General features: G+C 53.7%; 1 protein-coding gene across 1 annotated transcript; it reads left to right on the forward strand.

Annotated features, from left to right (window-relative positions):
• Positions 1-6,531: 6,531 nt before the first annotated feature.
• On the forward strand, positions 6,532-12,970 carry GASK1A (golgi associated kinase 1A; the record flags this gene model as incomplete). Its single annotated transcript, XM_081996481.1, has 5 exons — positions 6,532-6,618; positions 6,956-7,771; positions 11,660-11,782; positions 12,061-12,164; positions 12,760-12,970. The coding sequence occupies 5 exons, from the start codon at positions 6,532-6,534 to the stop codon at positions 12,968-12,970; spliced, it is 1,341 nt and encodes a 446-aa protein (XP_081852607.1).
• Between the last annotated feature and the right edge of the window lie 1,109 nt (positions 12,971-14,079).

The raw sequence follows: 14,079 nt of genomic DNA on the forward strand, positions 1-14,079 counted from the left end.
GGGGTTTTATGAGCCCATGTTTTGGCTGTACTTTTTTGGTCTGGAGGTCAACTGGGACCAGCCAGTGCAATGGGAATGTCACTATTAGGTACAAGTGCTGGGATTTTCTCATTACGCAGAGCAGCTTCCAGCAATGACTGAAGATTTTGTTCAAAACGGTCTTTTGGATGACATGGTGTGCAAGAAGAGCCAGGGCAGAGAAGTACCTCCAGCATGGGGGGCCTCCCAAAAGCAGAAATAGTGGGTCTGGGGTGGGGGGAGATCGAGCTAGAAACAGGGTGTCTCATTCTTGAGAAGCAAAAAGCTCAAGGGGCTGATGCAGGGCCTGCAGTCAAAGGCACGCCAGGTTATTACGAGAGTGAGGCTGTGGAGCTCGATGACTTCTAGGTTTTTATAGTTAGCTGCCCCAAGGCTGTAGCAGTAACCGGGAAGAAATGTGAAGGCGGCATTATTTTAGAAGTTAAAGGAAGCACACTGGCACCATCCCTTTAAAGTCAGTGCTCGGAGTGAATGGTATCAGCACCATTCCACCCCTTTGTGCTGCTGCTGGAGCGTTCTCCTACGCCAGCGCAAAGCACGCGTGTCTCGCAACTGGGCTGTACATTATCCCCTTGAGGCAGAAGCTTTGCGGACCGTCCAAAATTCAGCAAAGTACAGCATGTTTTAAAATCCCACCCGGGCAATTTAACTTAGTCATTTTCTGGTTTGGTTTTGGACGTGCTGGTGGGAAGGCTTGTGTGCCAGCTACAAGGGCTTTGCTGACTCTGCAGGGAAGGACCCAGCACCACGTGGCAACGTATCATGTTTCCATCTCCTGGGCTTCAGACAACCCAGCGTTTGCTGTGTATACAGTTTGTGGGACCTCAGTAAATTCCCACTCTGCGAGCCATCTCTCTTCCCTGAGCAGGATGGTATAGGAAGGCGCTTAAGCACTTGAGTGATGGGTGATGGACGCTGCCAAGGATTTCCTTCTGCTTAGGCTTGCCCAGAGTCACTCTTGGAAGTAGAGGGGTTTCGTCACCTTCCAGGTCCTCAGCATGGTTATGGGTCCCCAGCAGTGAGCTTAGCCCACATGCCATGCCCTTACAAGCCAAAAACCTCCCGGATAAAACCAAAAGGAAGGAGCTGCTTCCCTCCCGGATCTGGTTGACCTACGCGCACTCAGCCTCTCTCCCCAGTGCGCCGGGAGCTGCCGCGAGCACCACGTGTTGGGCGCGAGGCTCTGGAGACGTTCCCGGGGGTGGTGGGCAGCCAGAGGAGGTTTCCCCGTTGCTTTTCAAGCAGCCTTTGTTAAAACTGGTCACGGTGGGCTGCGTCTCCTGCTGCCCAGGCGGTTTTGCGGTTCACTGGGCGGGCAGCGAGCACGGTGCTGGGAGGGCAAGTACAGCTCCCCGTGTTGCGAAAAAAAAAAAAATGCCCTGCGCAGCATGCATCCAGATAAATGCACCTACCTGCTTTTAACCTGCTCACTGGTGACCTGTGGTGAAGTCCTCTGAGCGCGGGAGCCTGGGGCAGGCAGGCAGCTGAGAGGCACGTGGCCACGGCCGGGCCAGCCCGGCTCCCTCGGGCACCTCTTTGGGATGAGGGGGTTTGCTGCTGGAGGGGTCTGGCAGTGCCGGCGCAGGGGCGGGAGCGGTCTTCTGGATGCCAGAGGAAAGCAGGGATGAAATCCACTTTTAAAGGCCACATATTTCTGTGGCATCTTTCTAGTTTTAGGGCCGTTTCTTACATTCTTGGATAATGAAGTTTAGGGTTTGTTTTTCTTTTCTTTCAAGCTCGACAAAGCCAATTTGAGGCACTTTGAAAAGAAATTGAAAACAGGCTTCTCTGCTTCAAATTCTGCCAAGGTTCAAGCGTCCTGGGGATACAATGTCAAGGCTAAAACCCTCCCAACCACACTTAGAAAGTTGTATCTCTGAGTGGCCAGGGTGCACAGGCTCTCCACCATGCCTTTGGGAGCCCAGGCCATGCTGTGTGTTCCTCCGATGAGCGAGGATATATATTATTTACTTACGGGCATCCTGGAACAAGCAGTACCTCTCTTAAGCCTTTTTATGGGTTTTGCCTGTGGCTTGCCCGCTGGGAAATGGACCTAATTTCTAGCAAAGACGTGCTGTACTGTCAGTATGTCAGACTGGCAAAACAGAGCTGTACATATGTTTTGCATTTCAGGCTGAATCGAAGCCATAGCTTAAACTACAGCATTTTTTTACAACATGGGCTCAGAGAAAGTCTCTTTGGGAAAATATTTGCCGTGGGCTTGTAAATATGGTATTATTTCTGCAATGTTCTATCATCTAGATTATTATTAAATTTGCAATATCAACTGCCAGAAATCACACAGACTGTACTTGCACTCTTTTTTTTTTTTTTCTCTTTTTATTGTTGATGTGTCAGGGAAACCCTGAACTGTGCTGGGGAAGGGAGCCTGCAGTGGCCCTCGCCCAGCTTCACAGCGTAGGATTTCAGGCTTGGGGTGGGAAAGAAATGAAGCTCTAACATGTGGTGCCCAAACCCGAGCTTGCTGAGAGAGAAGACAAAGTGGGTTTGGGCAATAGTGATTCCTTAACCACTTGGACTGTAAACTGACTTGACATTAAAACCCCGGCAATTGTTGCCATCCATTTGGCATCCCCTGCTCTCCAGATGTGGATTAAAAAGGATTTTTCCTGCGGTATTTCCAAGGTTCTCCAAATGGCTTCTGCATGTACCCACCCTCCAGGATACTTGGATTTTTGGCAGCCAGGCTCTGTGCATGCCCAGGGATGGTGTAAACAATCAAAGGGTTATTATCGGGTGGATAACAAAAACGATTGCCCTGCAAATGCTCCCTGCAGAAAAAGAGGGTTACGGAGGGTTTTGTCAAGAGCTGGGCGGGCCGCGTCCAGAGGGGTGGGACTGGGGAAGCACTGGGACAAGTGCCCGGGGAAGCATGGATGGGGAGGGAACTTGGCTGGAGGCAGATGGCAGTACTGAGATTTACACTTAATCCTGTCCATCAGGATTAACTCCGTAGATGTCGTCGCAGTTAATTGTGTGCTTTGAGGTTGGAAAGACAGACTGTGAAGCACTTATGGTGATGACTTGGAAGGAGTAAGGATATCAGGATATCAGGATCTGGCCTTTTTATGCTACAGCTTTATTTTACTATGGTTAAACTGTGATTTAGATGTTGCACCTGCCCTAAACTCTTGCTCAGACTGCCAGACCTGGGTTGCGGGTGCTTGGGAATAAGTGTCCATCTGCACTCCGTAGGCTTGAAATCCGGGGCATGAAGGTGCCGGGTAGCTGCGCTCATGCCGCCTGTGTTAGTTGGCGTTGGCTATGGTTCCACAGCAAATCTTTATCCCATCCAAGCAGTAGAAAGCTGGGGAGGCATCGCAACCAGCCACTTGGCAGAAGTCCTGCTGCTCCTCAGGGCAGTATTCATGCTCATCCCCTGCCCAGAAAGGGGCCTAAGGCAATGATTTAGCCATGTAGTATGATGCCTGGGAGAGTTAATACGAAGCCTTGAATAGCTGTGCCCGTGATCTAGGACAGGGTCTCTGAACGGTCTCACCCTGGACTCGCTCCTTTTGACTCTGGTGCTTTAGGGGAGAGCTAAAACAGGGGGTTCCCCGGCAGGTCCCAAAGCCCCACACCAGACAGCCCCGGTTCCTGTCAGAGGTCAGCATAAGCTGTGTGTGAGCAATGAATTTGTCCCGGTGGCTATATTTTGCTGCACTACTTTGTGTTTCTGGGAGAGAAACAATTAAATGAGAGCTATAAAAACTGAATCACTCTAAATGCACCATCATTAGCTCTTATAAGCTGCATTAAATCTGCTCAGTCCTTGAGAGGGAGACCTCGAAGGAAAACCCTCGTGGCTGCTGCCAGCGAGTTGATGGCTTTGTGGCTCCTCTCCTCCACCTCGGCTGATGTAGTGTCTTTGGGAGGGATGTGGCTCCTCACCACGGGGCCCCCTGAAGCAGCCTCCCCATGGTGAGGGCACGAAACCTGATGGATTTTAGGAAAGTGCTGGATCAGCTTATGAAGGGGCTCACACGCTGGGGTCGACTGGGGCTGGAGTTGTGCTGGTGGTGGGTCCCTGCAGCTGGCAGGAACCTGTGATCCTAAAAGCCCTGTGGCTGGAAGTGCTTCTGCTCGCCCAGCTGCCTTCTGGAAGTCATTCTTTCTGCTGGCTCCCCCCCCGCCCCAGCTTTTTAGCTCTTTTTTTTCAAGTTTTTCCTCTTATAGACAATCTCTTATCCTTTCTTTGGCAATATATTGTCCCGCTGTGTCTGCCATGGCTATGCTTGTGCTTCCAAAATAAATAACTGAAAAAAAATGCATCCACTTGAACGTTGCCTTGACTTCCAACATGAGTTCGAGCCGCTTGGAGATGCCTGTTGTGAAGCAGAGAAATGGCACCAAGGTGCCTTGTGCTGCTCCAGCCTCCCGAAGTGTGTTAGACCACCTGAGCCCGGGTGAACGTGGCCCGGGTGCAGCGTGGCCCAAGGATGAGGTCCCATTGCTTCCCTCCACCTCACCCCAAACAAGAAGGTGCTGTGCTCAGGGCAGCCCCGGTGCTGTACATGTGGGATTGCTTTAGGCCAAGGCATTGGAGATACCTTGGCTTAGCGATGCGGGCAGACTTGCACAGTATTTGCTCGTAACTGCCTTTCCAGCCTATATAATTTTTTATGAGTCCCTTCAGAGTAGAAAGGATGACTAAAAGGGGGGAAAGAAGAGCTGCGTGTATAAAGATACACACCCCAAAACTTGGTAGTACCCATCTAAAGGCCGTTCCTTGGCACTGATATTTTAGGTTTCAGATACAGCAGTTTGCATTCTTTTTAAATATAGGCTGCCACAGCCCCCAGCTGGCACTTGGAGCTGCCTTGTTTTTGCTGGACACAGCGATGGGCAGAGCTCCAGAGGCCGTGTCTCAGCACATGTTGAGACATCCTCCGAAGGAGGGCACAGGGATCCAGGTTATGGGCTGAGCGTGCAACCGGGCTAGGAGCCACTGAGGGTGTCCGGAGTAAGATCTGAAGATAAAAACCTCTTAGGAACCGGAAAGTGTTCGCATCCAGCCAGGAATTTGCTCTGGTTTGGTCTACCTCTGCCAAGAACACAAAAAGTGCTGTACCAACGTAGCCTTTCCCACCTATCCGCCTGCAGCAATCCTGAATCACAGTGCACATTCCATCCCCTCCTTCTGCTCCCCGGTTTCCTTGAGTGCTCGTCCAGCTACACAGATCCCCCGTCGCAAGCGGATGCAGATGTGTGAGGAGCGGAAGGCAGTGCTTTGCTTCAGCCCGGGGCTTGTTTGTGTGCCTTGGGCAGCAGGGGTACAGAGCAGCTTCCAGCAGCTGCCCCAGTTCGTACAGATATTTTCAGGTTCCCATCGAGTGGTAGAAATTATTTTGCACCTTAGCAGGGTTTGGTGTGAGGTCTCCTTCCCATGTCTGGGGGCCGCAGGGGGTGGATGCAGCAGAGCTGGCTGCTTTTGGGGGAGACCACAGAAAACCACAACCTGTGGTGGATGGAAAGGCAGTTGGGACCATCCAGCCATTTTTTTTCCGTCATGATAAAAGAAGAATATTTTCAGTTTCTGGTTTTGCGTGCTCTTATTTCTCATGGTGTGGTTGCTCCAGCATGCAAATGCTGGTGTTGGGAAGGAGGATCTTTGGCAGCAGCAACGCGACGACAGTAGGAGACAGGAAATCGAGCACAGACCTCTGCCTCTGCACCTCATGCAACGCTACAGGCTTGGGGAGGAGTGGCTGGAGAGCTGCCTGGTGGGAAAGGACCTGGGGGTGCTGGTTGACAGTCTGCTGAACATGAGCCAGCAGTGTGCCCAGGTGGCCCAGAAGGCCAACAGCGTCCTGGCCTGTATCACAAATAGTGTGGCCAGCAGGAGTAGGGAAGTGATCGTGCCCCTGTACTCGGCACTGGTGAGGCCGCACTTTGAATCCTGTGTTCAGTTTTGGGCCCCTCACTACAAGAAGGATGCTGAGGTGCTGGAGCGTGTCCAGAGAAGAGCAACGAAGCTGGTGAGGGGTCTGGAGCACAAGTCTTATGAGGAGCGGCTGAGGGAACTGGGGTTGTTTAGTCTGGAGAGGAGGAGGCTGAGGGGAGACCTTATCGCTCTCTACAACTACCTGAAAGGGGGTTGTGGTGAGGTGGGTGTTGGTCTCTTCTCCCAAGTAACCAGTAATAGGATGAGAGGAAATGGCCTCAAGTTGTGCCAGGGGAGGTTTAGATTGGATATTAGGAAAAATTTCTTTACGGAGGGAGAGGTCAGGCATTGGAACAGGCTGCCCAGGGAGGTGGTGGAGTCACCATCATTACTGGAAGAGTTCAAAAAACGTGTGGATGTGGCGCTTCGGGACATGGTTTCGTGGGCATGGTGGTGTTGGGTTAATGGTTGGACTTGCTGATCTTGAAGGTCCTTTCCAACTTTAATGATTCTGTGATTCTGTGATTCTGCAGAAGCTTTAGACCACTCATCCGTTTCCTGAAGCACCAGTGGAAGGTGTGACAGGGATGTCTCTCTGTGGGAAATCCCACCAGAGCATCACAGACCGTTTTGCTCAGGAACAAGTTGAAAACAACGGGAGCAAAGTAGCTCAGGTTGGGTGGAAAAGGTCATCTGGAGAAGACCAGGGGAATACTGTTACTTATGGATGCTCTTTCTATTTTTGTCTGTGGGTTTTGGTGGTTTTTTTTTCATTCCTTGAGTTTTTAAAGCAAAATGTTTGACCATGAAGAATTCATCTCCTGGCAGGTGACCTGTGCATCACTGCTGCAAACGCAGAAATGTGCCCAAAGCCAACCCCGTTAAGCTTATTGAGAGCCTCCCATCAGCGCTGCCTGGGGTGGGGGATGCACAGGTCCAGGGATGCCCTGGCTGTAGCACCCATCGAATCCCCAGAACCCCTGGTAACGCTCTCCCTTTCTCTCTCCACAGGCCCAGCGACCCTGGCGAAGGACGGGGCTGAAGCCCCCCGCCCTGGCAGCCCTCGGGGTGCTGTTGGCCCTGGCCCTGCTGGTCCTTGCTCGCCTGCCCCCACTGCCAGACCGCTCCCACCGCCTGCTGCTGGCATCATGCCCCACGGCCCCACGGCAGGAGGTGGCCGCCCTCCTGTCCAGGGGACGAGCCCGCAGCGAAAGGCACCCCATGCCCCCCGCTCGCCTGCAGCGGGACCAGCCCCCCGGCCGGGGCAGGCGGCGGCGGCGGGGGGTGGCGGGGGATGCTCCCCCATGGCTCTCTGACGATGACCTCCAGAAGATGCGGCTGTTGGCCCGTGGGCAGGTGGTCTCCAAAACCCGCGTCCCAGCCCATGGGCAAGTCCTGCGAGTGGGGCTGCGGGCCGTGGGGGATGCTGAGGGGGACGCCTCGCCAGCTGGGTTGGAGGAGGACTGCCGAGATGGGCGCTGCGGGCTCATCAAGCGCCCTGGGGACCTCTATGAGGTGCTGGCCTTCCACCTGGACAGGGTATTGGGGCTGAACCGCAGCCTGCCCGCCGTGGCACGGCGCTTCACCAGCTACCTCCTCCCCTACAGCTACACTGATGGCTCCCCACGGCCCATCATCTGGTGGGCACCTGACCTCCAGCACCTGGAGGATGCCAACAATGACCAGAACTCCTGTGCCCTGGGGTGGCTGCAGTACCAGGAGATGCTGCGGCCCCGCAGACCGACGCCGGCAGCTGGGGACGGTCCCTGCTCCAGCATCCCGCGCAGCGAGTGGAGCCGCCTGGCCCTCTTTGACTTTCTCCTCCAGGTAGGGCTGAGGCGATGGAGACCACCCGTCCCACCGGTTGTGCCACCCAGGTCCCCCTGCGCCTGCTCCTGCCTTGCCTGACTGTGGTCTCCTCCTTTGCAGGGCCGCGTAGGCGGTGGCTTCTTGGGATGTATTTTCACTCGTTAGCTGACGGGAAGCAGCAGAGCTTTGCGCAGAAGCGGTTTGGCCCAAGCACGGTCCGTGCTTGGGGCTTGCAAGGAAAGACATGCAGGTTTCGGACGTGGCGGGTCTGCTCCCACGTGGGCGAGCTTCCTCGCGGCGTGGCTCCGTTGGCTCCGCTTCACGTGGGTGCTGGCAGCAGCTCGGGACAGGGCATCCCTGGGGCATCAGCCCCATCAGATCCAGCTCCGGAGATGTGCTGCTGGCATTGGAAATCAGGAGCCCTGCCCCTTCCTACAGCACTGCTCTTCTCCTCCTCGCCATTAATAGTGCTTAATCTTCTGTCTGGAAAATCATACCCTGCTGCCACGAGGGATTACAACAGTGTCCCAGAGAGTTATCATTTCTTAGAGGGCAGCTGTGAGGAGGCAAAAGTGGTTTCTATGGGAAAAAAAGCCTTTTTAGGCACCTCAGGGCTGGAGCTTTGGTTATCAGACAAGGGGAAACTGCCTGAAAGGGCAAGTATTGAAATAAGAAAGAAAGGAAGAAAGGGAAAAAAAAGAGAGACTAGTAAAATATGTGTTCTCATTATTCTTTTTTTTTTTTTGGCAAAGCCTGACCATTAATCTTTATAACCTCAGACTATGGCTGGCAGAGGGGGAGCAATCCTGTCTGGCTTTGGAAATATTTTAGCTGAAACAGCCAGAGAAATGAGAAGATTAACCAACCCCCTTCTCTTCCCCAGGCCAAAATATGGTTGAGTGCAATGGAAAGGCTGAGTCTCCAGGAGAGAGTATCTAGTTTTAAGGAGTCTTTCCCTCGGAGGACCAAAGCAGCGCAATGATAAATCCAAGGGCTTCCTCAGGTTTTCCTCAATAACTCCAACGGGGTCCTCCCATGGGGAAAAGGCACATAAAGGTAAAGAGGCACCGAGTCAGCAGGGTGTTATGGAAGCATCCTTCAGAAATGGCTTTAGCCTCTCACACCCCTGTGAGCTTTGAGCTGTGCTGTACACTGACATTGAAATCTTGGTTGTTTTCTTCAATTAGCTTTAAAATTGGGCTGTTTCTATATTGATTTCGCTTGGTGTTTGCCTTAAGGGGACGCCTTCTTGGTGCAAAGCTTTACTGAGGGAAAACATCAAGCCCAGTGGAAAGGGAGTAGCTGATGTTTTTGACCTTCGCCTTAAAGTGACCCAAAAATACATCAACTCTGAAGCTCTGCAGCCGCGTCTCTTCCCTGTGATACACCCTTCCACGCCGAGGGAGAGCAAGGCTGTTTTCCTTGGGGGAATCTGTCTCAGGATGAGTCAGGCTAGAAAGCCCTGTCAGACCCAAGGGGATGCTCTGGGGCAGCTGAGCTTCATGTGGGACCAAAGAGGGGCTGAAGGGGAACTTCTCACGGGGTTTGAGCTTGGATGGGAGAAGGTGTGGCTCACATATTTGTGTTCCAGCAATAAGACCTGATGTCCCGTTCATTAGAGCCATTGAGGAACTGGTGAGAAGAAATAAATATAAATGACCCAGGGAGGACCAGGGGGATAGAGAGGGCTCGTCAACGTGTCAGTGGCACTCTCAGCACCTCCGCAACCAGCTGGTCCATCTTCTGGGGCTCCACTTGGACACCAGGTCCAGCCTCCACCTTGCATCTCCATGGGTCCAGTACTGATTTGCCTCGGTTTCACAGGCACTCATGGGTGGGTGAGTGGAGGCCTGAGCACATATAAATAATCTCTGCAAATCATCTCAGGTTGTCTTCACTTTTTGTGCAGCCTGGAAAACAACGTAGCAGGTGAGAGAAACTGGTGTGCTGAGCTTTCCAGTAGGTAGACCAAGGAGATGCGTGGAGGAAATGTCATGTTTTCTTTCATTTCAGTGGGTTTTGTGTCAAAAGATGCTCCAGCACTTTTAACCGGTGGGTGTCCCAATGGAGAAATGATGACCCAAATGCTTCATTAAACCTCAGGAAACAGAGGGATTTCTTAAAGGGCTCCAGTGTGGGACTAATCTTGCTTCTCAAAGGATTATGAATATAATGGGCAACGGAAATCAAACTTAGTGTTTCCTGCAGCAACTTCTCCAGTGCTTGATTAGTATTTGGGTTCAGACTGAACTCTCCCTTGAAGCACAGTCTGTAATTGATAAGTTTTGCTAATTATCAGGGTGAGGGGAATAGGCAGCCACTGTGGGTCACTTGGCTTCCATCTAGTCATCACCTGTACATTGCCCCCGGCTCACCCAAGACCTGCTCCAGCCCTCCTGGCAGCCCCAGGAGCCTCTCTGCACCCTGAGCCCTGGCTCCTGGGTTGGGACCAGCAACCCCGAGCAAGCAAGTAAGTTGGACGCCTTTGTGCTCTGACTGGAAAATGTACTTATTTTGTATATACTTATATATTTAAAGAAGATTTTTTTTATACATATATGTTTTTTTTTTTTCTGTAATGTTGCAAACAGGCCTGCAGAGCTGGAGGTGGTGAAGCAGCCGCTCCTGCATGGCCGTGGGGAGGGCTGTTGACAGCCAGTGAGGTCCCATCTGCCCCACAGGCCACCGCAGAGGATGCACGGGCTGCTTCTGACAAAGCTGAGGGAGCTATGTGAATACTGAGGCAGGGTTACTGAAGCTGGGTCTGACAGAGATTTACTTCTTTTAAAACTCCCTCATCCCTCTGAGGTTGTGGGTGAAACACTGGAAGCCGCCACGCAGCACCGGGGTTTCTGCAGGGATTTGGGGTGGGGAGTGAGGGGCTTGACGGACTCGACAACACAGAGCCTCAGCAGTTCCTCCAAATAATTAAACACAGATGTGGTTAAAACAAGTCACTGTGGCCTAACTTAAATCACAGAATCACAGAATCACAGAATCACAGAATCACTAAGGTTGGAAAGGACCTTTAAGATCATCAAGTCCAACCATTAATCCAGCGCCACCATGTCCCCTAAACCATGTCCTGAAGCACCACATCCACACGTTTTTTGAACACTTCCAGAGATGGCGACTCCACCACCTCCCTGGGCAGCCTGTTCCAATGCCTGACCACCCTCTCAGTGAAGAAATTTTTTGCCACCTCCCACCAGTATGGGGCAGTGGGTGGGCTGGCAAACCCATCACACGCGCCTCTGCACTGAATTTGGGTCTTCGTCCTGCTCTGGGTGGCTGATGGCGGACTCCAAATGTCAGACATGCTCTGTTTAAATGCACAAATCGCTTTTCCCCTTGCTGATCCTTTTCCATTCATCTTTCCATTGAGAGCTGTGTAGGTTGCCAGAAGGGACGGATGAAAGGATGTATGTGAGCCAGGAGCCAGATGAAACCACCATCCAGTGCACCAAGACTCAGCCCAAGAATAAAAAATCTCTTTCTGAGGTTTCAAAACCTAGGTTTCCTTGGGTGCTTTGTTGTTTTTTTTTTTACATTCATCACTATTTGTGCCTTCCCTTGGTTTCAGCTGGAAGCATGACTCGTTTGCTCCGTGCAAATATGGAGTGTGGAGGTACCAGGCACAGAAGGTATCTGGGCACCAGCAGCAAAGCCTGTCACCATCACCTTTGTTGGTCTCTTCTCCAAGACAAGGGAGTTTTGCAAGTCAGATCGGCTTCTGAATGCTTCCCTGCCTCTCTCTCGCTCACCAGTGTATGCAGCTTTTCCATCTCATGTCTCCTGAGGATCCTTAGAAACTTTTTTATTTTCCTCTGAACAAGAAAAGTTCACGGCTGGACTTCCCTTCCCTGGGTGCCTGTCCCCATTAAGGTCCCCAAATGTCTCCCTCAGGTTCACGACCGCCTGGACCGCTACTGCTGTGGGTTTCAGCCCGACCCCTCTGAGCCCTGTGTGGAGGAGAGGCTCCACGAGAAGTGCCGAAACCCGGCGGAGCTGGTCCTGGTCCACATCCTGGTATGTCCCTCGGCTCCCCAGGGGCTACTCTGGAGCTAAGATGAAGATGCCTGGGAGGCCCTTGCAGGGCTGACGTTGCAGCAAGGGGCACACAGGTCCCATGGGGATGAGGGGTCCGTGGTGGGAGGTGTGCCTCAGCACGGAGGGACCTGGGCTTTGGCAGCTGCCGGCCCACAGCTGATCTCAGGATTATTCAATGTGTTAAAAAAACCAGCTTAAACACCCAAACCTGTGACTCCCCACAGCAAGTGAACTTCTCCTTCCCGTCCCGCTGACAGGTCCGGAGGAGCACACCGTCCCACCTGGTGTTCATCGACAACGCTGGTAGGCCACAGCACCCCGAGGAGAAGCTCAACTTTAGGCTCCTGCAAGGCATAGACAGGTAGGAAGGGCGATGCGCACCCTCCTGGGGGCACGTCCCGGGCGAGGGCTGAGCTTGCGCGCGGGGGACGGACGCCAGCCCTATCTGCACGCCTTTGCGCCTGCCCTGGCCGCCCCGGCCGGGCACCCCTGTGGAGCCGGGCCACCTCCCACCCAGGATGGGGCAGTGAGTGGGCTGGCAAACCCATCACACGCGCCTCTGCACTGAATTTGGGTTTTCGTCCTGCTCTGGGTGGCTGATGGCGGACTCCAAAGCCTATTTTCCCCTCTCTAATTGGCAGCTGCACAAAAATAGCGAATAATCAGGTATTTCAGCGTTGCTTGTGTCGTTGCCCATCAGGCATTTGGCACGCTACCGGCCCGTTGATTTGGAGCTCATTCGGATCCGTTTCTGATGGCGCTGTCCTGCATGCTTGCCATGGGCAGAGTTTTAAGCAGAAGGCTCCTCATCCTGCGTTCCTCTGGGTGGAGACGCATCTTTTTTTGAAGCACCGGGGTGGCCTTTGCTCGGGGGGCCCTGCTGCTCCCCTCCTCGCTGCTCGGCCTTCCTTGGGGTAACCCCTTCCCTCCCTCTCTCTTCTGCTCCTCCGCTGCAGCTTCCCGGCAGCGGCAGTGGCCACGCTGCGGTCAGGCCGGTTGCAGAGCCTGCTGCTGGAGTCACTGCGCCTGGACCGGGAGCTCTGGGAGAGCCAGGGCGGCCCCCAGGGCCTGAGGCCCCTGCTTCGGACCATCGATGGGCGGGCGCGCGTCCTGCTGCGGTACATCCAGGAGCGCAACCTGACGGTGTTCGGGGACTCGCCCCGCTGACCCGACCTCCGGCCGGCACAGCCTTGCAAATCCCGGCAGCGACGGAGGCACCTTACGCCCTCGGCGTGGGCGACGTGAGACTGCGTGAGGGTGCTTGGCTCTCCAAAATGTGTTCCCCCCTCTCCTCGTAGGGTGCCCTGGAAAAGGAGAAGGGATGGCAGGGGATAAGAAAGAGGAGGAGGAGACGTTTCCTGAAACAACTCACAACTGCTTGAGAAGGGCATTGAGCGATGTTTATCAAGCAACAGTCTCAGTGTGGATATTCAAAGGGGCACATCCGTGAGAATTTTTGGGTGCCTTCACCCCCCGCCCTCCCAGCAGCTTTGGAAACTGGAGGCTTGGACTACTGAACAGCCTACGGGGACCCTGGGAAGAGATAAAGAAGCAGTGAGGGGCACTGCTCAAAGCTGGGGGAAGTCACTGGCAGCCTTTCTACGCCTCGCACTGGGGCTTTTTGATGATGCCTTTGCTGTTTCCAAAACATTGCAGGCAGAGAGGCTGCAGCAGCGTGGGGGAAGGCAGAGGGGAGCTTTCTAAGTGGATTAAGCAGGGACAAGTCACCTGAGCTGAGCTCCGTCTTACCCCCACGGAGGAGGTGACGTGTGCCTGGGAGCGGGTGTAAACCACTGCCCGAGCCGGGGCCAGGCAGGACCTGGACCCACAGGCAGCGCCCGGCAGCAGCTGCCCTTACGCAGCCCGCGGTGCCGATCCCGTGTGCCGTGTGCTGTACGCCATGCCTCGGTGCATTTTGAACGTGGGATTTGAAGGTTTGACTCTCTCGCTCGCCCTTTCCCTTCATTGCCAGGGGATTGAAAGGCAAATCTACTGCGAGCTCTGCCGCTTGTGTAAAGCGCTCCTGCCTGCTCGCTTAGGCACGGCTGCACGAAACTCTTTCCAAGGCTCGCAAAAAAATCTTTTAACCGAAATGCCAGGCTATTACAGCAGAAGGCAATGGAGGGCAAAAGGCTGAGCATGCTGGCACCTCCGGCAGAGCCCATCCCGCTCCTGTCACTTCCTTTGCCACTTGCCCAGCATCCACTGTGATGGGGCACAGCAACATCCCGGCCAGGCAAGTCCTCAAGTGTCAGGACTGAGCGAAAATTCGAAAG

The sequence above is a fragment of the Phaethon aethereus genome (assembly GCF_964289735.1).
Source record: "Phaethon aethereus genome assembly, chromosome: 2".
NCBI classification, from domain to species: Eukaryota; Metazoa; Chordata; class Aves; order Phaethontiformes; family Phaethontidae; genus Phaethon; species Phaethon aethereus.